Below are 27300 nucleotides of genomic sequence, written 5' to 3' on the forward strand. Positions count from 1 at the left end.
CAGAATTAATGGGGTTGTTTCTACATGCCCACCCTATCTGCCAGTGTAAATCCTTCCAGTGAAAAAAAGGAAAGCTACATATAGGTGGGGAGAATTGTTGGCGAAATTATTTGTGATATTTTTTGCTAATAATATGCCCAAAATCCTGGAGCAAGACTTCAAGTTAAGCAACTCAATCTGTGTACGTAGACTTACAGAAGGAAACCATAAAGCTTATGGAAGGGAACTGTCAAGCTAATCCACAGCTAAAACAGAGTAGAGACGAATTGCAGGAGCTTGTTTACTTTGCACAAGTGTGAGCTTTAACCACTGCTGAGCTCCTAGTACAAAAGTCTGAACCAACAAATTTCACCACCCTGTGAGATGATGGACAAGAAGAAACCACTTAGGAGCACATAAAAGATGTGTCCCTAAGTGTATGAGCTCCTTTATGTATGAGCACCTTCAAAGAGCCAACAGAGTCAATGATTTTATTGGAAGCATCAGATTTTATGACTCGCAGTAAGTGATCACCATAACTCACACTCACATCTCCTGCCTGTAGAGGAGATCCTCCTTGCATCTACAAAGAAGCAAGAAGAAAAGAGACAAAGAAGGAATAAAAAAACTCCCATCTCACATTTGGGATGCTTAATTCCAGACTTGAAGGCTGATTTGCCCACTTAACTGCTGTGCTCTTCAGAAGCAGCTGTTCAACAGTTATTTAGAGAGAAAGACAAGTTTTGTACTTGGTTGTTAACACAGAGAACAGCATAAACACACAAATAAACTCAGCTTTGCAGTGTTGTAATGGCTGATGAGGGAAGCCAAGGATCCTTCCACACTGTCAGCCTTCATTTCCAGAGACATACCTTTGGGGGTGATGGTAATGCTGCTCTTGTCATCTCTGGACTCACAGAAGTACTCTCCCTCATCCTCAGTCCAGATCCCTCTTATTGCCAGAGTTCTTCTGACCCCTTCCTCGTCAATCTGGAAACGTTTGCTGGGTTTGATCTCAACTGCATTCCTGCACCACACCACCTTCCCTTCGGCATGGCTCACTTCCTCTTTCTCTAAGCCACATAAACAGCTGCTTAGTGCTCCCAAAGCGAATGCTCACCAGTTGTTTCCAACTTGAAGGTCATCTTCTGGCCAGCAGCCTCGCAGATGTATTCTCCAGCATCTTTCTTCTCCAGCTGCTCCACAACCAGACGCCATGTTTTGCCCACAGATTCCATTCTGAACGTTCTGGAGGAGGCAAGAAGTCTTCCATCCTTGTACCATTTTACTTCGCTTGGATCCAGTGCTACTTCACAGCTGAGGGAGGCACTTGCTGCCAGGGCAGCACTCACCTCTTTCTGCACCTGCTCCTGGTTTATAAACACAGGTTTTGGCTCTGAGGGAAGAAAAGAAAAAGTATTGACTGAGGGACTGAAATGAGACCATCTTACAGGTCTGTATGTACAGCTTGGAACTGCTTTGGGTTACCACTTGTGCCCAAACTAATAGCCTTCACTAGAGAATATCAGCTCTTCTGTTGAAACACAGTGTCAAATCTAGGCAAGAAAGAAACTAGGAACCAAGAAGGAACCAAGAGGGTCCTTGAACACCAGTCCCATGGTTGCAAGTCACTATGCAAACATATTGAACCCAAAAGAACATCTGTCCTGCAGGCAGCCAAAACCTGAGTTCCTTTAACTTAAGACCCACTGTGAAACATCAAAACATATAAACATGTGATAGTCAAACCACTGGCTGCCTTTTCATGACCCAGAACAGTACTCCTGGCTTCCTGAACAGACTCCTCATGGCCTCTACCATTGCCACAACTGTGACTGTCAAAGGCACAAAGGAAATATGCTCACCAACGCAGTCCTTAGTTCTTTGTGTGTGATTTGCAGATATCTATTTTACTTTGAGCTCTGGGAATAGTCAGCTCTACCAGGTCTCTTACTGGGAGTAGCAGACTCACCTATCCAGATGCAGCCTCCAACATAAAGGCATAGGAAAAAGGCAGTGTACTACTAGGAGAAGTTCCTGCTTCTCCTACCATGAAAGCCTGCACGTACAACATGCACTCCAGCCTCACTGCACATACTTATCTCAGTCAAATGTTTCGGTGAACAGGAATTACAGTTTGGGATCTCAGGCACAGGAGAGATTTGAATAATACCTTGAATATTGCTTCCATTGTACATATATCAGTAATTATTATTCTACAGACAGACTGAAACAGGTCTTTGTGCCATACTAAAACCAAATACTTTCTACAAAGCCAGCCAATCAAGTCTAGAGAAAAAACCTCAGCACAGACTACTGCAACTGGATCACTGTATAATAGAAACTAGATTTTACTTTACTGTTCTCTGCTGTATTTCAGATAACACCTGTCTCACCTGTGACATGAATCTTGAAGGTGAGTTTCTGGCCAGCAGCCTCGCAGCTGTACTCCCCTGCATCTTTCTTCTCCACCTGGCTCACCACCAGCCGACGCTGTTTGCCCTCTGACTCAGCCTTGAACTTCTTGCTCCAGGTGATCAGTTTCCCCTCCTTGTACCACTTCACCTCCATCTTCTCCTGGGCCACCTCGCAGCTCAGCGTGGCATTTTCTGTTGGTGCAGCCTTCACCTCCTCCTGCACCTTCTCCTTGTTTGTAAATACCACTTCTGGCTCTTAGAAGGGAAAATAATTCATGTCCAAGATAGGAATGTGCCCACTGCCCTTCCACCTTACAGGAACAATGGAAAACCATCTCTTTGACCTGGCAGAACACACCTAAATCTGCTGGGATAACATGCAAACTGTGCCATGGAGGGTGATTTTCATTTGCTTGTCTGTTTGATGAAGCTTTGTTTCCTAAAGAAGCTTTTAGTAATCTCTTTGTGACAAAGCAACTATCTCTGTGCAGCAAGGTAGGAGATCACCTGAGGGGTTCTTAAAGTCACTTCGCTGCAAAGGAGGAAATATTTTGGTTGAAGCTGAGTGCAAACTGACAAATTTTAGCGTCAGGAAATGTACCGTGCTGCATCAGAGACACATAGCATTCATTTCTTTCGATCCCAGTAGCTGCCTCTGTTGTCAGCACTGGATCATTCTGTTCACTGCAAAGAGTGACGGACCAGGACTCCATGTTCAGGACTTTGTCACTATTTCCCATCCCATCCTGAGAAGAGCTAAGCTTATCTCACATTATTAGAATCATAGAATTACCCAGGTTGGAAAAGACCTTGAAGATCATCAAGTCCAACCGCAGCCTAACCATAGTACCCTAACTCTAAAAACCCTCTACTGCATCCAAATGGTGGAATATCCTCATCGTCCTGGAGGCACATTAGTCAGGTCACTTGGGAGGCAGAGTAGGTCAGAAAACAAAAGTGTTTTTCCTACTCTGGAGCCACAACATGGCAATGAATCTTGGATGACTCGCCACACCACTTTCTTCCCCTTGCTGCCAACTACTTGATGCCCCAGAAACATTAATCTACAGAAAACCTTTCAGTTATATCTTCCCCATAGCATGAGACAAGACCTTCCAAGATGAATAAAAAGTGATCAGACATTGGGCTGACACCCAAATGCTCACCACGATGCCCCTCTTCTAAATCATTCCTAGAATCAGCTGCACTTCACAGTTCTCCAGTTGTACCAGTGTGTGGGGATAGACAGGCACAAGTACAACCTTCCTGTGTATGGATCTGCTCCCACAGCAATGGGAAACTCTGCCAGTTTTTAAAGGATGGAGCTGCCTGTCCTAAGGACTTTCTAAAGCTTTATGGAGGAGATACAAAGTGAAATATATTCAGAACTATTTTCTCCATTTTCCCAGCAGACCTGAACAATACCAGTCATGGTTTACAAAAATATGACACCCAATAGGAAATATTCTTATAAAAGAATAATCATTTTTATAAATATTCGAGAAATTATTCTAGAAATAGAAAGGTCAAAAAGTACCCTTTCTCACCTGTTACATCGACTTTGAAGGTGAGTTTCTGGCCAGCAGCCTCGCAGCTGTACTCCCCTGCATCTTTCTTCTCCACCTGGCTCACCACCAGCCGACGCTGTTTGCCCTCTGACTCAGCCTTGAACTTCTTGCTCCAGGTGATCAGTTTCCCCTCCTTGTCCCACTTCACCTCCATCTTCTCCTGGGCCACCTCGCAGCTCCGCGTGGCATTTTCTGTTGGTGCACCCTTCACCTCCTTCTGCACCTTCTGCTTGTTGATGAAAGCATCTTCTGCTTCTGCAGATTGGGAGAGCATTTAGGATGCACAGCTACATTCACGCTGTCCAATGTGTTCAAAACCAAACACAAAATGCTGCTTGTGACAACTTCATGTATGTTTGTAATTTTGGAATGGTCTCATTCATACTAAACATGATCCAGATTAAATACGTTCTCTCTGTTAATTACCAGTGACCCAACACTTCATCGTCCATTACTATGCTAAATATATTCTTCATATCTTTAAATATCCTTCACATTCATATCATTAAATATTCTTCTTACATTCAATAGTTTGAAAAAATTAAGGTTTGTGAGTAAATATTTTCCTTATTTAAACCTTATTTAAATCCTTGCAATCTCCCCCCATAAGCAGATGGGAATCTACTAATGCAGCAGAGAAGGATGCATTATATGCACCACTTGAGATCAGTTTTAACATAATTTCTCTGTGGTTCTTGGAGCTTTGCTTAAATTGTTCCTAAAAAAACTATTTTTAGAGGGGGTCAATATGATTACATTCATCAAAATTTGGAAGCCAAAGCAAACACCAAATATAAGCATGTTGTGCTCAGTGACATACAGGTGTTACGAATTACACTCTAGAAAAGCAGTGCTGATTTACATATTTCTTATTCAAAACTGAAATGTCATTTACACAGAACAATGTACTCATGCAATATTGATATGACTCCTGATAAGGTGTTCATTTCTGTCCCTGTCAACAGGAGTACTTCTTTCACTGAATACCTACAAACCAATCTCACTTCTTTACCAAATCCTCAATATTGTAAATAAGGTTTAGATACTGAAACTCAGAGGCCACAGCTAATTCTCAGTAGTAAACAATACGACATCATGAAACAAGTTAACTGCACTTAACTTCAGCCACCTGAGAGTTAGGGTTGATCTTGGTTCCCATAGGAAAACATTCAAGCTTCAGTTTCCCAATGAGACTGAGGGATTTGAAGCTGTGCTGTGCTGAGTGGTGACCTTCAATGGAAGGCAGTGGGTGACTCACCTCACCCTACAGCAGATGGTGGCAGCTCACTCCTCAGACTATACTGACTACAACTGACCATAATCCAGTTCCCCACATTCAGGCATCTTGGGCAATTCGACATGCTCTGTGCATCCAAGATGTCTTCATGAGGCTGGGAAATCTACACGGCACTCTTAGGAGAGCCTTCCCTTTCTAACACAGCAGCTGGACGCCAGCAGGGATCTTTAGAGAACTTCAGGTATAACTGGAAACCAAGTGGGACTCATGGGCCATTCTGTGATGAGAAACATCTCTCTCACCTGTTACATGAATCTTGAAGGTGAGTTTCTGGCCAGCAGCCTCGCAGCTGTACTCCCCTGCATCTTTCTTCTACACCTGGCTCACCACCAGCCGACGCTGTTTGCCCTCTGACTCAGCGTTGAACTTCTTGCTCCAGGTGATCAGTTTCCCCTCCTTGTACCACTTCACCTCCACCTTCTCCTGGGCTTCCTCGCAGCTCAGCGTCAGTACAGCCTTCACCTCCTTGTCTACCTTGTCCTTGTTTGTAGACTCACCTTGGGAAATGATAGGCATATCATATCATATCATATCATATCATATCATATCATATCATATCATATCATATCATATCATACCATATCATATCATACCATATCGTATCATACCATATCATATCATAAAACTAAACATTTTGCAGTCTAATAGCAGATTTGGACATGAGATTTAAAACACCTGCATGCACTGCTGAACCTCCTCCCTTCTCTTTTTTTCTGCTCATGTCTCTCTACATTTCCAGTAAATCAGAAGGGAACGGCCCTCTAGAAAAGGCTGCCCAAGGAGACTGTGGATGCTCCATCCCTGCAGGCATTCAAGGCCAGGCTGGATGTGGTTCTGGGCAGCCTGGGCTGCTGCTTGGCAACTCTGCACATAGGAGGGGGCTGGAACTGGATGAGCACTGTGGGCCTTTGCAACCCAGGTCATTTATGAGTCTGATTATTGGCATTCTCCACCTCATTGTGTCATTCAAATTTTGTAACCAGATCTCTTCAAACACCTCCCCTTTTCTCACTCCTTGAATGCCTGGTGTGCTCTTGCACTGTAACCCTGCAGACACCAGCTGACTACAAGAGCTGCACAAGTTACCCTCCTTGCCTATGGTTTGTTGCAGGAATTCATTCCTGGATGGAAAAGCACATGTAGAAAAATGTTGATATGACACTAGTTGACCAAAATGTTTTGCACCAGAGGGGCGGCAAGTTGATCCTACAAATGCAAGACACACAAAATGAAGCGTTCCTTTATCTCTGGGATTCCAAGCATTTTCTCACCTCTGACTTTCACTTGGAATGTTGCTTTGTCATCTTTTGTTTCACAGCTGTAGCTCCCTCGGTCTTTCAGGGTCACATTTTTGACCATGAGCTTGCGGTGTATCCCCTGGGAGATGATGCTTGTCCTCTGGTCCTGCTTCACCTCTGTTTGATCTTTCTTCCATACGACAGCTCCGCTTGCAGCTGACACCTCACACACCAGCTCCAGGTCTTCAGAAGGACTGACTGATATTTCTGGAGTCGTTTTGGGCTTGTTGACAAAATCAATGGCTTCATCTGAAGAAAAAAAGAGAAAGTGGTTTACATCCTGACTCAGGCTTCTTCAGTACAGCATTAAGATACAGTTAGAACTGATTGTAATGTCTCTGCTCATTACATTTGGGTGATTGAGTTTCACCTCTGGAGGTACTCACATACAAACGTCTGCTTGATTCTCCTGTGTAAGGAAAGAGTAAGTTCTATGCAGACAGTTCTTATTTCTTTTAATCAATTCTGTATTCTGCACATGTTCTTCTGAAGCTAAAATGAAGGCAGCTAAGTAACGTGTTTGCAATGCATGAACAAACCTATTCAACACCTTGTCTCTAAGCTAACAAGCAGCGTTTGATGAGCACATCAGTATTTCATGCCCTTCATTCCATCCAGACACAACCTGCCTGAGGAGCAAGCTGATGGCTGTCAGCTACAGGCAGACCTAGCTTAGTATTGCATTTCTTAGAGCAACAACTGTTGCTTTCAGTCACTGAATATACCAAGGCCAATTGCTATGCCAGGCACATTTATGGCATCAGTGAACAAATAATGAGTTAAAAATTGTAATAGACAGGAGCCATCTATTCTTTTAAAACTAGGTGACCAAAGAAGAACGGTCCCTCTAGAGTCAAGCTGTTTAGAACTAATAGCATCAATCAGTATCACATAGATAGATTACTTCCCTGCCCTAAGACCAACTTGTGAGCATTTGGTGCTCCTAATTAAGCCCTCTTGATGGCTTTTTTGTCTGAGCCATGTGACATTTTGTGATAGGAGTTACTGCTAGTGTTCCCTTCACCCTACACCAAAGTAGGAGGTATCCATTCTCAGGGAATCATGCAGGCTTCCTCTGGATTTGATGCTCAGAGACAGCCCCAGAACTTTTTAAATCTTAGCTTAGCTCTCATCCAATAATGTTCATCAAACAGTGCAACTTGTCCTTTGGGGATGCCTTTGTTCTGCATCAACCAGTTCCAACGGAGTCTTCTCGGCTTGTTTTAGATCAGTTTTTCAACAGATAAAGCCAGGGTCTTTGAATTACAAAGTGAAATTGCAGAATGCATGATTCTCAACCAAACAGAATGGGAGGTGGGATGCAGGGTGAATACCTGAGCCAACACCACCTGCAAGCAATCCTTCAATATCTTAGGAATCTCTAGCCATCCCAAATCCAGTATTGTGCTTGATCTATCATCTCTGCTGAGTTTTTAGCCAGCTGATGGTGAGCATCATGGTGGAGATGGGTGAGCAGTTGGACTAGAGGGTCTCAATCAACCTTAAGGATCCTGTGATTAGAGGAACATGAATGTGCTGTTAAAGGTCACAAGCGCTGCACTGCAGCATGAACATACACAGTGAAAGGTTTCAGTAGAGCTTCAGTTCATAAATGAGGACTGGGTTATGGATAACAGGATCAAGAAATAAACCAGAAAACAGATCTTAACGCCAGGTTCTGTGAATGCAGCCAGCTGAATTTCACAGATATTGAATTTCAATGACAATTTCTTGTGTTATTTTACCCTCCAGCTCCACCCTGAAGTGGAACAGGTCAGTGACAAGCATTACTCCTCCAGGCTTGACCGGACAGTGCTTTACTTGCACTATGAGCTAATGGCTGTGCTTACAGCACCTCAGGGAGACACCTCGGAGATCACAACATCGTTCGGGTACAGCAGGAAACACTCAACACTCCAAATGTGGAGTTTAATTTGTCAAAAGAGGAGACAGGATTCCCATGCTAAGAACTTAGGACCATTTCAGTCATAGGTTTAAAGATGATGTAAGTGCTGAGGCAATTCATGAACTAGAAGAATGAAGCCCAGATGTCAGGGCTCAAGTCATGACTCCAGCCCCAGCTGGAGATAAGGCTGTCTTGAATTCATCACAACACAGTTACATTATTTGCTCATACTGTGGATTTGCACAGGGACAACAGTAAGGTCAGAATTGCTTCAATAGAGCTATGCAATCTTTGTCCTAAATACTGGAAACCCACAGGGTTGGACATATAAAATGAATTAAGTCTGAAGTGCTTTGCATGGATTGCGATCCCATGTTTGCCTCACAAACTTACCTGAGACTTTCCAATCAAAAATCAGAGTGTCATCTCCAATTTTGCAGAAGCATGTTCCCTTGTCTTCTTTCGTTACAGCTGAAGCCACAAGCTTACGCACTTTCCCTTTATCTTCCATTTTGAATTTCTTACTGGTCGTGATTTCTTTGCCATTTTTGTACCGCTTCACCATGACATTGCAAACAAATCAAGCCTAATAGATGGAGTCAATTAGGACTGAAAAGAAAAACACAATTCCTTTATGGAAATTAATTGGAGCTCAAAAGTTAGATGAGGAAACTGGCCCCTATTAACACACAGTGGAATAATTGACTTCAAAGATTCAAAATCTCACCACTTTCTTAGCCAAAAGTTTAAGCCTAAGGCCACAGTCCTATTTTACTCTGGGTAATGGAGTTTGCTTTCCAGCTTCTTGTTAACATATCATTTCAAAACAGCGCACACAACTGAGTTGGGTCTGTTGAGACAGCGCAGTCAGAGCTGCTAAAATCAAAGTCTGGATTATGCATGCATTTGTTCTGCAGTTCCAAGAACACGCATGGATAATACAAATTCAACAACATTCTACAGCACGCCTGTCTTTTAGGAGCTCGAGAGCCAGCTGATGGACACTGGGATGCCTGAGATCCTGTCAATAGATTTAACTCCATACTATCATACAGTCAAATTTCATTCATTTTTTCAGCAACTGTCTCTTATCATTGTAGTCCCCTCACCACTGCTGGATGTGAGCCCAGCCACACAAACGCAGCTGCTGGTTTTCACTGCAGATACTGCAGGAAGGAGGAACAGCCTCCGGACTGGACCAGCTGAGCGTGGCCCTACCAGGATTTGCTCCAAAGGTCTTATTACCAGTAGTGCTTCCTGCTGAAATACATGGGGGTCCTCCTTTGATTCCAACCCCAACCCACCCCACCATGCCCCCTGATAACATCCACCAGGGCCACATCTCCACAGTTCCTCAACACCTCCAGGGATCCCACCACCTCCCTGGGCAGCCTGTGCCAGTTAATTCTGTGGGCAGACCTGCCAGTATGAAATATTATGCTATCGTGACAAAGAGAGAGAAGAAAAGCAAAATTAAGACTAGCTGACAAGTCTTGGCAGGAAGTTCTGCTCTCCATCAATTTAGTCCCGTTATTCAATTCTGTTTGGAGCTGTCTCCATGCCTCTCTGGAGTTTGTTCATTGAGAAGAAGCAATTAAGTAAGCTCTCCAATGCCAAAGTGCATACACTACTCTAGGGCTTTGTTTTTTCTCCATGGATCAACAAGGGTGACAAGCCAGAAGAATATGATGAAGAGCCTCATGCATACTCAGTGTAAAAAAGAACAAGGCAATTGTTGCTGGGAAGAAGGTGCATTTGCATTTGTGTCATCTGCAGAGGGTACTGCAGAAATGGAATGTCTTCCACTGGAGCAAACAAAGGGCTCTCGTTTATTGCAATCAAGGCCCAGCGTGTGGATCTCAGAGATCAGACCTAAACCCTGCAGCAAAACAGAGACCTGCGTGGGAAAGTTCAGTTTCTCCCTACATCTGTGTAAGAAAAAGCCCACCATGGAATGACAGCTAAGTAAACATCCCTGTGACTCGTCACAGGTCTCTTCTACATGTCAGTGCTGAGCAATTCAAGATATTTAATTTGGTCTTCTTGCCAGATTTACTAAGTGAAAATCAACCAAACATCTCCTTCTACTGATTAAGAATGCTCTAAACATTTTTCTGCAGAGGTTTCCACCCAGTGACAAACAGCTCCTCCCATCACGAATGTTTATTTGTTATATTTGGTCATGCAACGCTGATTGATATTATTGGAATGATTGCTTCCCTACTTCTAAACTATTCCAGTGCAATCAGAAAGGCTGTCTGAACCTGGAGCTGAAAGTACTGCTCTATGGTGATGCAGTGGTAAACCTGGTGACTGAATGCACTGGCCGATAGCTGTGAACTGCAGACATTCATCAGCTGGCATGAAGCAATCTGGTTCAGATACCAAGCAGCTGGGTAGATTGGCTTACCCTACACTCAGTGCTATCATGTTTAGGTCATTACCAGGACTCACGTCAGTCCATGGGATGCAATTTCAGGTATTTGGTACAGGCAGTGAATGCCTGCAGCCCCAGTTCTAATCATCAGATCACAGCAACTATGCCTTGAATGGAAGAGGAAAGGAGAAGGATCAAAGCAACACCTCTCACTCTCATCTTGGTGCTGACATCAACATTTTTGGCAACAAATTTCACTTCTGCTCCATCATCGTTCTTGGTGACGTTCTTTATCATTAGGCTGTGAGTAGTTTGGGTTCTCTTGATGATACAGGTCTCGCTTTCCTGTAAGACTTTACCATTGATGTACCAACTGCCGCAACACGTTGTTGTAAGGTCAATAGTAAACATGGCATTCCTTCCAGGTACAGCTTCACCAGTTGTTAGTGGGGATTTCACAGCCAGGACTGGTTCTGAGGAAGAACAACATGGATGTCTTCATGCTCTTTAGATGCAAGTCTGGTATCTCATTTAGAGATGGAAGATTTAATCATAGGCACATTTCTACTTCTCCCTTTGCATGAGTGCTGGAATAAGCACTTCTATGCTTCAAATCTGTTACAGAAAGTTCTGCCTCTTGCACATGTGAGATATCAAAAGATAATAATATTCATGTCTCTGTCACAGAAACATAACTTGTATCACTTTAGTGGTAGCTGGAGGTTGATAGGAGATAGGAGAACTAGGAATAAGGGAAAGTCTTTGGTGTGTTAATGCACTACTATCCTTCAAGTCAAAGAAAACAACTTTAGGGAACCAACACAGCTGCTCAGCACACACTGACCCATTTCCATTGGGGCTTTTGTGCTTACCAAGGTGCACGCTCCCTGGGAATTCCAGAGACGGGCTCTGTCCATGCGCATTGACTGCAGACACTCGGAACTGATCATCAGCCTCTTCAGACAGATTGCTCACCGTGAACTCTGGGACGGGGACATGAGACTTGTGGCACTCACCCAGGTGAAGCCAGTTAGTTTATTGCCTTCCACAATGTAGCCATCGATTGGAATGGGGAGGTGCATCTTCGGAGGGGACCATGCCAGCGTCACTGAGGTTTCTGTTTTATTTTTCACCACGGGGTCAGCTGGGGGCTGGGTGGGAGGTTTTCTGGCAGCTGAACAGAAATAAATACAGAAATATTAGCATAAGGTCATGTAGGCTGGAAAAGACCTTCAAGATCAGCAGACTCAACTTTCAGCATGACCTACTGAGTCCCACCATTAACTACTGTGGTACCTGAGGACATACATGACAAGCTTATTCCTGCAGGTATTTGCATAGGGAATATATTCACCCTCTGGTTGCTTCTGAACATTTTAGAGGTTAAATTCCCATCAGACTTTTTCACTGTATGCAGCCACTGATACAGGCAGGAGGCTGGGAATTACCTGATGGGCTCTAGTTACAGACTACTGACACAGTAAAGGATTGATTTCATTTCATTTTGGCCATCAGAAGGTATGGTGTCTGCTTTATGTCACCCAATTATAATTTAAGACTCCAATTATAATCATATGGAGAACAGCGCATTTAGGAGAACTCATCTCATCTCAATAAACCTGAATGAAATCACAGAATCATAGGATCACGGGAGGGCTTGGGTTGGAAGAAACCTTCAAGATCATCCAGTTCTAAACACCCTGCCATGGGCTGGCTGCCCACTAACCAGCTCAGGCTGCCCATCACCCATCCAACCTCGCCTTCAACACCAAGGACAGGCATCCACAGCTTCTCTGGGCAGCCTGAAATGGAAGCAATGAGCCACACGTTGAAGACACTGAAATATTCATTACTGTAGAGAGAGCCAAATACTCCATACATATTGCCTGCCTGGTCAATTGCATTAAAATGCCAACAACAGACTCATCCAGCTCATTGAAAATGGTGTGAACATGGCGTACAGGATTCTTCCAGCAGCTAGTTAGATCTGCAGAGAGCAAAGACAGGAAATCTCAATGCCATACAATTTTCCTGACCCATCCTGACACATAACTGCTTTGATGTGCACTGTTACCAGCCTGTCAGTTGCTGTTAGTCAGTGCTGGATGCCAAAGGTCCCACTAACACAGCATGAAGCCAAAAGCTAGACGCTGGAATCAGATCTCCTGACCTTACCATCAGAAATTGAGATGTCATATTTTGCTCAGAGGTGCCTGCTTGTAGGAGGGACAGCTTCCGAGCTTTTTCTGCTCCAGGAACCAGCTTGAGCTCCAGAATTTAAACAGCAGTCAGAAATTAAACTGAGCTTTGTCACCTCCATCAAACAGAAGGAGTGGTTGGGTGGTACAGCTTTCCAAATAACTTAGAAACTGGCACAACAATCAGATGCCTACCTTTTCTTTTTGAACTTGTTAATACATAGAGCTTAATAGCATCAGAATGCCCCAAGCACTTCAGATAACATGACAGCTATAAACCCTTCTTTAAGGATTCCTTAGAGTAACTGTAATTCAGTGGTGCTGGTGGGAGAAGGGAAGTCGTGATCTTCCCAGATGGTGAATAGAGTTGATGTTCACATGCAGACTGGTGCTGCAGCACAGCCAGAAACCACTCATTAGGGAAACACAGCACCAAGAAAATAACAGGAATAGCTTCATAAAATCAGGCAGCTTCACCCAAATTTCTGTCTGATCATCACAGTGGCCCTCCTTTGGACCCACCCCAACAGCTCCACATCCTTCCCAGGCCTGGACACAGTGCTGCAAATATGGCCTCACAAGAGCTGAGCAGGAGGGGACAATCACCTCCCTCTCCTGCTGGCCACCCCTTTTTCAGTGCAGCCCAGAACACGCATGGATCTATCTTTTTCATATGTATATTCCCATAGATGTACATATATATACCACACCTACACCCCCACAATCTGCTACAACTTCATATTCCTCCCCACAGTCCCCGACAGCCCCCAGTAGCCCCATATCACCCTAAGGCCCCCACAACCCTCTATCTCTCCATACACCACCCCTTCAAGCCCCATACCTGCCCATATCCTCACACAGCTCAGCTGCCTTCACCTGTGCTCCTGACGCTGACACATTGCAGCCCCACATCCTCCTCTGCCCCCCCCACAACGGCCACTCCCACGCACTGCGGCTCAGCCAATCGGAGCCGGCGGAGCTGCCGCTGCCCAATGGGAGGCCGGGGGAGGCCGGCGCTGGGACGGGGAGAGGAGAGAAGAGACAGAGGCAGCACTGAGGTGGGATGGGCTGATGGGGAGTGCGGGGAGGACAGGGGGGTGTGGGGCTGTGGGGGGGCAGAGGGGGATGTGGGGCTGCAATGTGTCAGCGTCAGGAGCACAGGTGAAGGCAGCTGAGCTGTGTGAGCAGTTGTGTTTGAGTCTGGCTGCAGCTCTCTTAGACCCCACTGAAGGGCTGAGTGCCACTGGGAAAGGATCTCTGTGTGGAGATTGCTTCTACTAGAGGTAGTTCTATCAGACTGTTCTATAGAGCTGTGCAGGGGCTGTAAAGGGAGTTGAGGGGGAATCTAGGGGGGATATGGGGCTGTGGTGGGCCATAGGAGGACTAGGAGCTCTAGGGGGCTTTGAGGGATTTAGGGGTTGTGGGGAGAAGTAGAAATGTACCTATGATTTAATCAGAGACATGAATATCCTTATCTTTTGATATCTCACATGGGCAAGAGGCAGAACTTTCTGTAACAGATTTGAAGCATAGAAGTGCTTCTTCCAGCACTCATGCAAAGGGAGAAGTAGAAATGTCCCTATGATTTAATCTTCCATCTCTAAATGAGATCCCAGACTTGCATCTAAAGAGCATTAAGACATCCATGTTGTTCTTCCTCAGAACCAGTCCTGGCTGTGAAATCCCCACTAACAACTGGTGAAGCTGTACCTGGAAGGAATGCCATGTTTACTATTGACCTTACAACAACGTGTTGCGGCAGTTGGTACATCAATGGTAAAGTCTTACAGGAAAGCGAGACCTGCATCATCAAGAGAACCCAAACTACTCACAGCCTAATGATAAAGAACGTCACCAAGAACGATGATGGAGCAGAAGTGAAATTTGTTGCCAAAAATGTTGATGTCAGCACCAAGATGAAAGTGAGAGGTATTTGCTTTGATCCTTCTCCTTTCCTCTTACAGTCAAGGCATAGTTGCTGTGATCTGATGATTAGAACTGGGGCTGCAGGCATTCACTGACTGTACCAAATACCTGAAATTGCATCCCATGGACTGACATGAGTCCTGGTAATGACCTAAACATGATAGCACTGAGTGTAGGGTAAGCCAGTCTACCCAGCTGCTTGGTATCTGAACCAGATTGCTTCATGCCAGCTGATGAATGTCTGCAGTTCACAGCTACTGGCCAGTGCATTCAGTCAGCAGGTTTACCACTGCATCACCATAGAGCAGTACTTTCAGCTCCAGGTTCAGACAGCCTTTCTGATTGCACTGGAATAGTTTAGAAGTAGGGGAGAAATCATGCCAATAATATCTCTATCAATCAGCTTTGCATGACCAAGTAGAACAAATAAACATTCATTATGGGAGGAGCTGTTTGTCATTGGGTGGAAACCTCTGCAGAAGCATGTTTAGAGCATTATTGATCAGTAGAAGGAGATGTTTGGTTGATTTTTACTTAGTAAATCCGGCAAGAAGAGCAAATGAAATATCTTGAATTGCTCAGCAGTGACACAATGATGAGTGTAGGAACAGAAGGTGATACTTTTTCAGAGATGTTGCAGCAAACATTGACCACGTTAGCCTGATATAAATTGAAATAACGAGGCCTTTGCTCCTGACAGGTGCTGCAGTGAGATTTAGCAATAAGAGCAAAGATCTAGAAAAGATCTCCGCTCGGCTGCGTGAGGAAGCCAAATTGCAGGCTGAGCTTTCAGACACAGGCGCTACTGTGGAGTGGATGAAGGATGGGAAGGAGCTCAAGGCCAGTGAAAAATATGAACTGCACATTGTGGGGAAGAAGCACACCCTGAAAATTCACAGCGTCTCAATGGATGATGCTGGAAGTTGTCAGTGCATCTGTGAGGGGGATAAAATGCTCTATCAGCTTTCAGTGAAAGGTATGTGACAGTCTGGGCTGTCCTCTTCCTGCCCAGGGCCAGCAGACTGCATTCACCTGACTCCCGGACAGTCCAGCTGTTGTCAGACAGCATCTGGGGTGTTTTCAGTGGCTGTTTTGACTTGAACTGGCCAATCTGCTTTGTAGAGCCATTTGATTTCTGTGTTCTGTCCTGTGATTCGTCCCTAAGATATAGAGGAAATGAAGGGAAAGATAGGAAAAAGAGCATCCCAGCCTTCCTGCTCTTCTCTCTGGGTGGCCACGAGAGATGATGTCAACAGCTCTTTTGTAGCAGTGATCCCAAATGTAGAAGAGACCTGTGAAGAGTCACAGGGATGTTTCCTTAGCTGTCATTCCATGGTGGGCTTTTTCTGACACAGATGTAGAGAGAAACTGAACTTTCCCACGCAGGTCTCTGTTTTGCTGCAGGGTGTAGGTCTGATCTCTGAGATCCACACGCTGGGCCTTGATTGCAATAAATGAGAGCCCTTTGTTTGCTCCAGTGGAAGACTTTCCATTTCTGCAGTACCCTCTGCAGATGACACAAATGCAAATGCACCTTCTTCCCAGCAACAATTGCCTTTTTTTTTTTTTTTTTTACACTGAATATGAATGAGGCTCTTCATCATATTCTGCTGGCTTGTCACCCTTGTTGATCCATGGAGAAACAACAAAGCCCTAGAGTAGTGTATGCACTTTGGCATTGGAGAGCTTACTTAATTGCTTCTTCTCAATGAACAAACTCCAGAGAGGCATGGAGACAGCTCCAAACAGAATTGAATAACAGGACTAAATTGATGGAGAGCAGAACTTCCTGCCAAGGCTTGTCAGCTAGTCTTAATTTTGCTTTTCTTCTCCCTCTTTGTCACGTTAGCATAATATTTCATACTGGCAGGTCTGCCCTCAGAATTAACTGGCACAGGCTACCCAGGGAGGTGGTGGGATCCCTGGAGGTGTTCAGGAACTGTGGAGATGTGGCCCTGATGGATGTTATCAGGGGGCATGGTGAGGTGGGTTGGGGTTGGAATCAAAGGAGGACCCCCATGTATTTCAGCAGGAAGCACTACTGGTAATAAGACCTTTGGAGCAAATCCTGATAGGGCCACGCTCAGCTGGTCCAGTCCGGAGGCTGTTCCTCCTTCCTGCAGTATCTGCAATGAAAACCAGCAGCTGCTTTTGTGTGGCTGGGCTCACATCCAGCAGTGGTGAGGGAACTACAATGATAAGAGACAGTTGCTGAAAAAATGAATGAAATTTGACTGTATGATAGGATGGAGTTAAATGTATTGACAGGATCTCAGGCATCCCAGTGTCCATCAGCTGGCTCTCGAGCTCCTAAAAGACAGGCGTGCTGTAGAATGTTGTTGAATTTGTATTATACATGCGTGTTCTTGGAACTGCAGAACAAATGCATGCATAATCCAGACTTTGATTTTAGCAGCTCTGACTGCGCTGTCTCAACAGACCCAACTCAGTTGTGTGCGCTGTTTTGAAATGATATGTTAACAAGAAGTTGGAAAACAAACTCCATTGCCCAGAGTAAAATAGGACCGTGCCCATAGGCTTAAACTTTTGGCTAAGAAAGTGGTGAGATTTTGAATCTTTGAAGTCAATTATTCCACTGTGTGTTAATAGGGGCCAGTTTCCTCATCTAACTTTTGCGCTCCAATTAATTTCCATAAAGGAATTGTGATTTTCTTTTCAGTCCTAAGTGATATCTCCATCTTTTAGGCTCATTTTGTTTGCCAGGGGGTTACAATGCAGTAATAGATACCCCCTCCATTGATTTCCTTCTAGTTTGCTTGTTCCAATTCTTTCCTCAGTTTTCCTATTTTAAACATTTTCTTGAAGCCTTCGGCTTCTTCTTTTGCCTCCGTCCCCTGTACAGTGTATGTCCTTAAACTTGTGGATATAAGGTAATCTGGTACGTGGTTTATAAAAGCTGCCAATTTGCCAGCTTCTGAATTAGAATCCAGCAATTAGAACTGGGATTAAACGTGTACGTTTGGTTTTATGATAAATGAATGCCTCATGGTCAGCAATGTCCCTGCAGTTCTTTACCATCATACATATTTTGTGTGTCCATATTTTGTTTCAGCACTGGCAGACTTCATAAACAAAGAGACAACTGGAGGAGTTATCAGGGCCGTTGCTGGAAAACAAGCTGAATTTGTTTCTGAGACCTCTGAAGCCAGTGTCATGGTGAAGTTGTACAAAAATGGCAAAGAAATCACGACCAGTAAGAAATTCACAACGGAAGATAAAGGGAAACTGCATAAGCTTGTGGCTTCAGGTGTAACGAAAGAAGACGAGGGAACATACATCTGCAGAATTGGAGATGACACTCTGATTTTTGATTGGAAAGTCTCAGGTAAGTTTGTGAGGCAAACATGGGATCACAATCCATGTAAAGCACTTCAGACTTAATTCATTTAATTTGTCCAACCCTGTGGGTTTACAGTATTTAGCACAAAGATTGCATAGCTCTGTTGAAGCAGTTCTGACCTTCCTGTTGTCCCTATGCAAATCCACAGTATGAGCAAATAATGTAACTGTGTTGTGATGAATTCAAGACAGCCTTAGCTGCAGCTGGGGCTGGAGTCACGACTTGAGCCCTGACATCTGGGCTTCATTCTTCTAGTTCATGAATTGCCTCAGCACTTACATCATCTTTAAACCTATGACTGAAATGGTCCTAGGTTCTTAGCATGGGAATCCAGTCTCCTCTTTTGACAAATTAAACTCCACATTTGGAGAGTTGAGTGTCTCCTGCTGTACCCGAAGGACGTTGTGATCTCTGAGGTGTCTCCCTGAGGTGCTGTAAGCACAGCCATTAGCTCATAGTGCAAGTAAAGCACTGTCAGGTCAAGCCTGGAGGAGTAATGCTTGTCACTGACATGTTCCTGTTCAGGGTGGAGCTGGTGGGTTAAATAACACAAGAAATTGTCATTGAAATTCAATATCTGTGAAATTCAGCTGGCTGCATTCACAGAACCTGGCGTTAAGATCTGTTTTCTGTTTTCTATCTTGAGCCTCTTTTCCATAACCCAGTTTTCATTTATGAACTGAAGCTCTACTGAAAACCTTTCGCTGTAATCTTTCTATGTGATATTGATTGATGCTATTAGTTCTTAACAGCTTGACTCTAGTGGGACTGTTCTTCTTAGGTCACCTAGTTTTAAAAGAATAGATGACTCCTGTCTATTACAATTTTTAACTCATTATTTGTTCACTGATGCCATAAATGTGCCTGGCATAGCAATTGGCCTTGGTATATTCAGTGACTGAAAGCAACAGTTGTTGCTCTAAGAAATGCAATACTAAGCTAGGTCTGCCTGTAGCTGACAGCCATCAGCTTGCTCCTCAGGCAGGTTGTGTCTGGATGGAATGAAGGGCATGAAATACTGATGTGCTCCTCAAACGCTGCTTGTTAGCTTAGACACAAGGTGTTGAATAGGTTTGTTCATGTATTGAAAACACATTACTTAGCTGCCTTCATTTTAGCTTCAGAAGAACATGTGCAGAATACAGAATTGATTAGAAGAAATAAGAACTGTCTGCATAGAACTTACTCTTTCCTTACACAGGAGAATCAAGCACACGTTTGTATGTGAGTACCTCCAGAGGTGAAACTCAATCACCCAAATGTAATGAGCAGAGACATTACAATCAGTTCTAACTGTATCTTCATGCTGTGCTGAATAAGCCTGAGTCAGGATGTAAACCACTTTCTCTTTTTTTCTTCAGATGAAGCCATTAATGTTGTCAACAAGCCCAAAACGACTCCAGAAATATCAGTCAGTCCTTCTGAAGACCTGGAGCTGGTGTGTGAGGTGTCAGCTGCAAGCGGAGCTGTTGTATGGAAGAAAGATCAAACAGAGGTGAAGCAGGACCAGAGGACAACCATCATCTCCCAGGGGACGCACCGCAAGCTCATGGTCAAAAATGTGACCCTGAAAGACCATGGGAGCTACAGCTGTGAAACAAAAGATGACAAAGCAACATTCCAAGTGAAAGTCAGAGGTGAGAAAATGCTTGGAATCCCAGAGATAAAGGAACGCTTCATTTGGTGTGTCTTGCGTTTGGAGGATCAACTGACAGCCTCTCTGGTGCAAAACATTTTGGCTATAGGACTTTCTTTGTCATCTAGTGTCATAGCAACACTTTTCTACATGTGCTTTTCCATCCAGGAATGAACTACTGCAACAAACCATAGGCAAGGAGGGTAACTTGTGCAGCTCTTGTAGTCAGCTGGTGTCTGCAGGGTTACAGTGCAAGAGCACACCGGGCATGCAAGGAGTGAGAAAAGGGGAGGTGTTTGAAGAGATCTGGTTACAAAATTTGAATGACACAATGAGGTGGAAAATGCCAATAATCAGACTGATAAATGGCCTGGGTTGCAAAGGCCCACAGTGCTCATCCAGTTCCAACCCTCTCCTTCCTATGTGCAGGGTTGCCAAGCAGCAGCCCAGGCTGCCCAGAACCACATCCAGCCTGGCCTTGAATGCCTGCAGGGATGGAGCATCCACAGTCTCCTTGGGCAACCTGTTCTAGAGGGCTGTTCCCTTCTGATTTACTGGAAATGTAGAAAGACATCAGAAGGAAAAAAGAGAAGGGAGGAGGTTCAGCAGTGCATGCAGGTGTTCTAAATCTCATGTCCAAATCTGCTATCAGACTGCAAAATGTTTAGCTTTGCGATATGATGTAATATGATATGATATGATATGGTATGATATGATATGGTATGATATGGTATGATATGGTATGATATGATATGATATGATATGATATGATATGATATGATATGATATGATATGATATGCCTATCATTTCCCAAGGCAAAATAGAGGGGAAAGCATTTACCTGTCTTAATGAGGCATCATGATGCTCCCTGTCAAGGGCAAGTATAGTGAAAACAGGGAACTGGAGTAAGCTCTGCCACAGACTACAGCAAAACGGTGTGACTGTTGTGATGTCCCTGCAGAGAAAGAAGACGTGTTTACAAACAAGGACAAGGTACAAAAGGAGGTGAAGGCTGTACTGACTCAAAATGCCATGCTGAGCTGCGAGGTGGCCCAGGAGAAGACTCACCTTCAATATTGATGTAACTGGTAGGAAACACATTTTGGTTGATATTCTTTGATTATTCCATATTTCCATAGTCTGGCTGTGGAAATGTCTGTGTGAACGTGTCCTCTTGATTCTGCCATGAAATTGTTTTGGCGAGGAAGACAAGAAATGCTTACAAACGTGCAGCTAAAATGATTATTTGTTTTTAACAATGTTTTATCTATCTCTTCCCCTAGGACTACTTTTATCATCAGCTGTCCATGGATGTCCAACTGTGATTTGTACAATGTGCAACACTGCTCTGGCACTTGATATTTCAACAGTACTATTTACAGATCTCTACTGTGGCTGCACTGAGAAGGTTTGGTTGTCAGTGTCCTAAGAACCTTTAGTCAGAGGCATTGCACTTGCCTTTGGCTTGTTGAATCCCACGTTGACGACCATTCGTTTCATGTTCTGTAAATGTAATGATCAGTCGTGAATCCATTGATACCTTTCTAATTGTACGTTTCTCATTAGTCTGAGAGTTTAGCACGGAGGTAGATCTTTCACTCCAGCTGCAGTAGAGATTGCTCTGGTGTCAGTATATTTTGCACAAGATCCGGTAAATTTTAACTTAGACTCCAGATAGCCATGGGCACATCAGCTGCATTCTGAGTGACCATTAGTGAGCTGGCTGATGACGAGGGTTTGTCTTCTGTTTTATTTGTAGCTGCACTCTACTGGTTTTTGCTCATAAGTCAACTTGTTCTCTGTTAACTTTACAGTTCTCGTCTTGTATTCTGAGCTGATCAGGACAGGGAATCTGTTTTCTCCTCTTCTTTCTTATGGCAGTGAACACATTGGAGCTTAATCCTGGTCAAGGTTTGGCATTTGATCAGCTCTGTGGAGGAGCAACTGTACTGGGAGTCTACTGCCTTTCTGCTCACACAGACCTGGTGTCCTTGCAGGGCATAGCTTGCGTTCTGTTCCCTTGTAAAGGTTGCAGTCTTTGCTCTCTCCGTCTTGGGGCATTCTGCTCCTTCAGTCCCTGGTGTGCAATATATCTCTGCTCCTGTAGTAGACAGTTTTGCTGCTGCCTGTGGTGTAGACTCTAAACTATCAGCTCTCACTGTTCCCACACCACGTGGATGTGATTCTGTGGCCTTTGGATCTGTTCCGTGAGTTGTGTAGCTCATGCTTTTGGCTCAGGAAATTGGCAGTTTCAGCAAAGAGTGGATTACAGAAAGGATAGATTTGGGAGGTATCTGTCAGAGAAAATGAAATATAAATGATGACAGAAAGATTATGGCAACAACTGGAATCAACCAAGTTAATCCTCAGCAGCCAAAGCCAGCCCACGTCTTATTGCAGAGGTGTAGGGGGAAAACCCAGAAATGTAGTGCTTTTACACTTGAATTTTACTAGCTGAGGGCTATTATTAGCTGTTTGCCTCAGAAACCAAAGGTTTTCTGTTCTCTTTCAGACCGGATGACCTCATGGCTGCACAGGGTAATGTAATACCTCCTCCTCTGCCATACGTGGAGAGTGCTTGCCTAGCTACCGTTGCTGTATTTCTCATGTGTACCACTGTAACATGACGTGCCAGTCCAGCCCTCACTGCAAAATGATGTGGTGTGAAAGTCAGGAGGGATTATGAGTACTCTTGGAGTGGCTGGCTCTTTCACTACAGAAATCCTCATCTTACTAGCTTCTCCCAAAGTGCAATGGCTTTCTGAGTCTTAATTAATCCTCTTCCCATTGCACTCAGAAAGATTTTCAGGGTTCCTCTACCCCAGGGTTCCACTGGTAGCACAGAACAATCCCATTTTAAGGACATCGTGAATGTTAGGTGCTCAGTGTTGAGCATTATGGGATGCAGATTAGACCTTCTTGCTTAAAAGAAACAAGTGCTGCACACCTTGGAAACCTATAGAAAACTAGAGTAAAAAGGGCTGATTCTGCCATCTCATTCTCTCAGTATTTGTGGTGCACGCTGAAATCCTTACTTGAAGTGGGCCAAAGCTCCATTGCATTTGTGAGAAGTTTTGCATCACCTGGTTGGTCTAGGCCATGTTTGTTGTCTTGCTAATAAGCAAGCCTTCTGATCTTCATCAAATCATTGTAGTTGGAAAAGACCACAAAGATCCCCACATCCAGCCTCAACCCATCCCACCATGCACACTGCCCACGTCCCTCAGTGCCACATCTCCATGGTTATTGAACACTTCCAGGGATGGTGACCCCACCAGCTCCCTGCAAAGCTGTGCCACCACATCACCATTCCTCTTCAGAAGAAGTTTTTCTTAACATCCAACTTGAAGCTCCCCTGAAAACCATCAGTCAAAACAGGGGCTGTTGGAGATGGGCGGAGAGAATGATGCTTCTACAGTCAATACAAGCAGGGAGATCAAATGTAGAGTGTATCAACTGCATTCTTGCATTGGCTTGCTGCCCTGCTCCCTGGCCTTCAGTGGACTGCAGTGCTGGTGGTAGAGCTGTGGTGTGAATCCTGGGATTGCACGTACTGCAACGGTCAGCAGCACAGCAACTTGAGCTGAACTTACCCTCCTGGGCAGCTGCTGCCACTCAGAATTCAGACAGCATGCAGAGGAGAAAGTCATGAAGGAAGGGAAAGGGATGGCAGCAGAAGGCTTCACAGAGTGACAGCGGGGAGGAAGGAGATAGGGGACAGGTCCTGGAAGGGTTTGCCATGACTGCTGGGGAGCAGGAGCCTTCCCGGTCACCTGAGCTGGGTATGCCTGAATATGCTTGCACGAATGATCTGAATGAGTGGTCTTCCATGTCTCCACTGCAAATAAAAGACAATGTCAGTCCCCCTCACACCTGCTAGTCCTGCATTCATCCTTGGAGCCTCTGTCTTGGTATCAACATCAGGACCCTGGGATCTTTCCTGGGACCCAAACAAGCATAGGAAGCTTCTTCAAAATTGGGCTGCTGTTAGAAGCTGGCTAGCACTAGAGAAATCCATGATGTAAGTGCGTCAGAAATATTCTGCACTTCTACAGCCTTTTGTAGGGCAAACCATTTAATAGAAGTGGAAGCCCATTTATTTAGGGTTTATCTGTTCTCCCACGCCTCAAATAGGAACTAGCATGAAAGCTCTCAGCAACCAGTTGTTGGTAAAAAAAGAATCAGATAAAACAGTCATTAAAGTAATCAATTAAAGATTCGATGTATCAATCGACACCACTTAGCAAGGTGATTAACTGAACCACCTTAACTGAAGTGTGTATGCCTAACCAATTACACTTGATGTCTTTCTGATGCTAACTCCATTTGTTGTCACAAAGGGTAAGGTGGGCTTTAAACACTTTCTTCTATATGTGTTAGGTATTAAGAGGAGATGACCTCAGCCAGTTCTCTGAAGAATCAGAGGTTGCTGAGAGTGGAAAACCATGCTTTATGCATAAAACGGAGCTACAAAATCTAATGTAGGCCAAGTATTCACCATATTAAGGGCTATATCATTGCCATAGGGTAGAGTCAAAAGATGGTTTTCTGCTCTTAATTTTCTATGGTTTCCTGATTTTGAGGTCTTCCTAATTGAGCTGTATTTGGCTGATCTCCAGCATAGAGTGGAGCAATATCAAAAAGACACACAGATGAAGATCTGTCATTGTCTTCATTAGAAGAAATCTGAAAATTAGGAGTCCCAGCTGATAGTAAAGACTACCGAGAGGGATGGGATGACCATAAGGACTGTGCTGAGGATGCATTATAATGTGTGATAAACACTGTGAAGCAGTGTTGCTGCAGGAAATTGCACAGTACAACATAGAAGCAAATTTTAATGTCTTCCAGTCACAAGCTGTTCATATCTAATGTCTGTTTTACCCAATGTTTTTCCAGTTCCAGAAGCAGAGGATGCCTTTATCAACAAGCAGAAGGTACAAAACGAGGTGAAGGCTGCACCAACAGGAAATGCCACGCTGAGCTGTGAGGTGGCCCAGGAGAAGACGGAGGTGAACTGGTACAAGGAGGGGAAACTGATCACCTGGAACAAGAAGTTCAGGGTGGAGTCAGAGGGCAAACAGCATCGGCTGGTGGTGAGCCAGGTGGAGAAGAAAGATGCAGGGGAGTACAGCTGCGAGGCTGCTGGCCAGAAACTCACCTTCAAGATTCATGTCACAGGTGAGACAGGTGTTGTCTGAAATACAGCAGAGAACAGTAAAGTAAAATCTAGTTTCTATTATACAGTGATCCAGTTGCAGTAGTCTGTTCTGAGGTTTTTTCCCTAGACTTGATTGCCTGGGTTTGTAGAAAGTATTTGGTTTTAGTATGGCACAAAGACCTGTTTCAGTCTGTCTGTAGAATAATAATTACTGATTTATGTACAATGGAAGCAATATTCAAGATATTATTCAAATCTCTCCTGTGCCTGAGATCCCAAACTGTAATTCTTGTTCACCGAAACATTTGACTAAGATAAGTATGTGCAGTGAGGCTGGAGTGCATGTTGTACGTGCAGCCTTTCATGGCAGGAGAAGCAGGAACTTCTCCTAGTAGTACACTGCCTTTTTACTATGCCTTTATGTTGGAGGCTGCATCTGGATAGGTGAGTCTGCTACTCCCAGTAAGAGACCTGGTAGAGCTGACTATTCCCAGAGCTCAAAGTAAAATAGATATCTGCAAATCACACACAAAGAACTAAGGACTGCGTTGGTGAGCATATTTCCTTTGTGCCTTTGACAGTCACAGTTGTGGCAATGGTAGAGGCCATGAGGAGTCTGTTCAGGAAGCCAGGAGTACTGTTCTGGGTCATGAAAAGGCAGCCAGTGGTTTGACTATCACATGTTTATGTGTTTTGATGTTTCACAGTGGGTCTTAAGTTAAAGGAACTCAGGTTTTGGCTGCCTGCAGGACAGATGTTCTTTTGGGTTCAATATGTTTGCATAGTGACTTGCAACCATGGGACTGGTGTTCAAGGACCCTCTTGGTTCCTTCAGTTCCTAGGTTCTTTCTTGCCTAGATTTGACACTTAGTTTCAACAGAAGAGCTGATATTCTCTAGTGAAGGCTATTAGTTTGGGCACAAGTGGTAACCTAAACCTGTTCCAAGCTGTACATACAGACCTGCAAGATGGTCTCATTTCAGTCCCTCAGTCAATACTTTCTCTTTTCTTCCCTCAGAGCCAAAACCTGTGTTTATAAACCAGGAGAAGGTGCAGAAAGAGGTGAGTGCTGCCCTGGCAGCAAGTGCCTCCCTCAGCTGTGAAGTAGCACAGGATCCAACTGGAGTAAAATGGTACAAGGATGGAAGACTGCTTGCCTCCTCCAGAAAGTTCAGAATGGAATCTGTGGGCAAAACATGGCGTCTGGTTGTGGAGCAGCTGGAGAAGAAAGATGCTGGAGAATACATCTGCGAGGCTGCTGGCCAGAAGATGACCTTCAAGTTGGAAACAACTGGTGAGCATTCGCTTTGGGAGCACTAAGCAGCTGTTTATGTGGCTTAGAGGAAGAGGAAGTGAGCCATGTCAAAGGGAACGTGGTGTAGTGCAGGAATGCAGTTGAGATCAAACCCAGCAAACGTTTCCAGATTGATGAGGAAGGGGTCAGAAGAACCCTGACAATAACAGGGATCCGGGCTGAGGATGAGGGAGAGTACTTCTGTGAGTCCAGAGATGACAAGAGCAGCATTACCATCACCCCCAAAGGTATGTCTCTGGAAATGAAGGCTGACAGTGTGGAAGGATCCTTGGCTTCCCTCATCAGCCATTACAACACTGCAAAGTTGAGTTCATTTGTGTGTTTATGCTGTTCTCTGTGTTAACAACCAAGTACAAAACTTGTCTTTCTCTCTAAATAACTGTGGAACAACTGCTTCTGAAGAGCACAGCTGTTAAGTGGGCAAATCAGCCTTCAAGGCTGGAATTAAAAATCCCAAATGTGAGATGGGATTTTTTTTTACCCCTTCTTTGCCTCTTTTCTTCTTGCATCTTTGTAGATGCAAGGAGGATCTCCTCTACAGGCAGGGGATGTGAGTGTGAGTTATGGTGATCACTTACTGCAAGTCATAAAATCTGAAGCTTCCAATAAAATCATTGACTCTGTTGGCTCTTTGAAGGTGCTCATACATAACATGATAGCTGGTTTTGAGTTATACAACAAAAAAGCCTTTAATGGTTGGATGACTGGATTAGTTATTTGGAGGGGCTTTGAAGCCTTCACTGTGGGTTTCAGAAAAGGTTAGTGAAATATCTGGGGCACAAAGAGCTGAGCATGTCCTGGAGCAATGGAGAAGGGCTGGATGATTTTTGCGCGTATTTTCAGCCATAGAATTTTGTGTT

At 44.3% G+C, this 27300-nt stretch overlaps 2 protein-coding genes across 3 annotated transcripts; one reads left to right on the forward strand and one right to left on the reverse strand.

The window, feature by feature from the left end:
* Positions 1-2355: 2355 nt before the first annotated feature.
* Positions 2356-11653, reverse strand: LOC146753427 (obscurin-like protein 1). Its single transcript, XM_085529360.1, has 7 exons — positions 11049-11653; positions 8859-9074; positions 7894-8070; positions 6533-6808; positions 5504-5758; positions 3944-4219; positions 2356-2651 (listed from the first exon to the last, which is right to left on the reverse strand). Exons 6-7 carry the CDS (start codon positions 4116-4118, stop codon positions 2356-2358), a joined length of 471 nt encoding a protein of 156 aa, XP_085385486.1. The 5' UTR covers positions 4119-4219; positions 5504-5758; positions 6533-6808; positions 7894-8070; positions 8859-9074; positions 11049-11653.
* A 7897-nt stretch (positions 11654-19550) lies between these two features.
* Positions 19551-25640, forward strand: LOC146753428 (myosin-binding protein C, slow-type-like). Of its 2 annotated transcripts, XR_014939974.1 has the most exons (4): positions 19551-19964; positions 20926-21052; positions 21248-21372; positions 24864-25139. XR_014939974.1 is itself a non-coding variant. In XM_085530506.1 (3 exons), the coding sequence occupies exon 3, from the start codon at positions 24836-24838 to the stop codon at positions 25163-25165; it is 330 nt and encodes a 109-aa protein (XP_085386632.1). In that variant the 5' UTR covers positions 19551-19964; positions 20926-21052; positions 21248-24835; the 3' UTR covers positions 25166-25640. The 2 variants fall into 2 exon arrangements, 1 of the variants encoding a protein (XP_085386632.1); XM_085530506.1 differs by having other exon boundaries at positions 21248-25640.
* The last annotated feature ends 1660 nt before the right edge of the window (positions 25641-27300 follow it).

This window comes from Coturnix japonica, chromosome Z (genome assembly GCF_054131305.1).
Source record: "Coturnix japonica strain WE chromosome Z, WE-NBRP24, whole genome shotgun sequence".
NCBI lineage: Eukaryota > Metazoa > Chordata > Aves > Galliformes > Phasianidae > Coturnix > Coturnix japonica.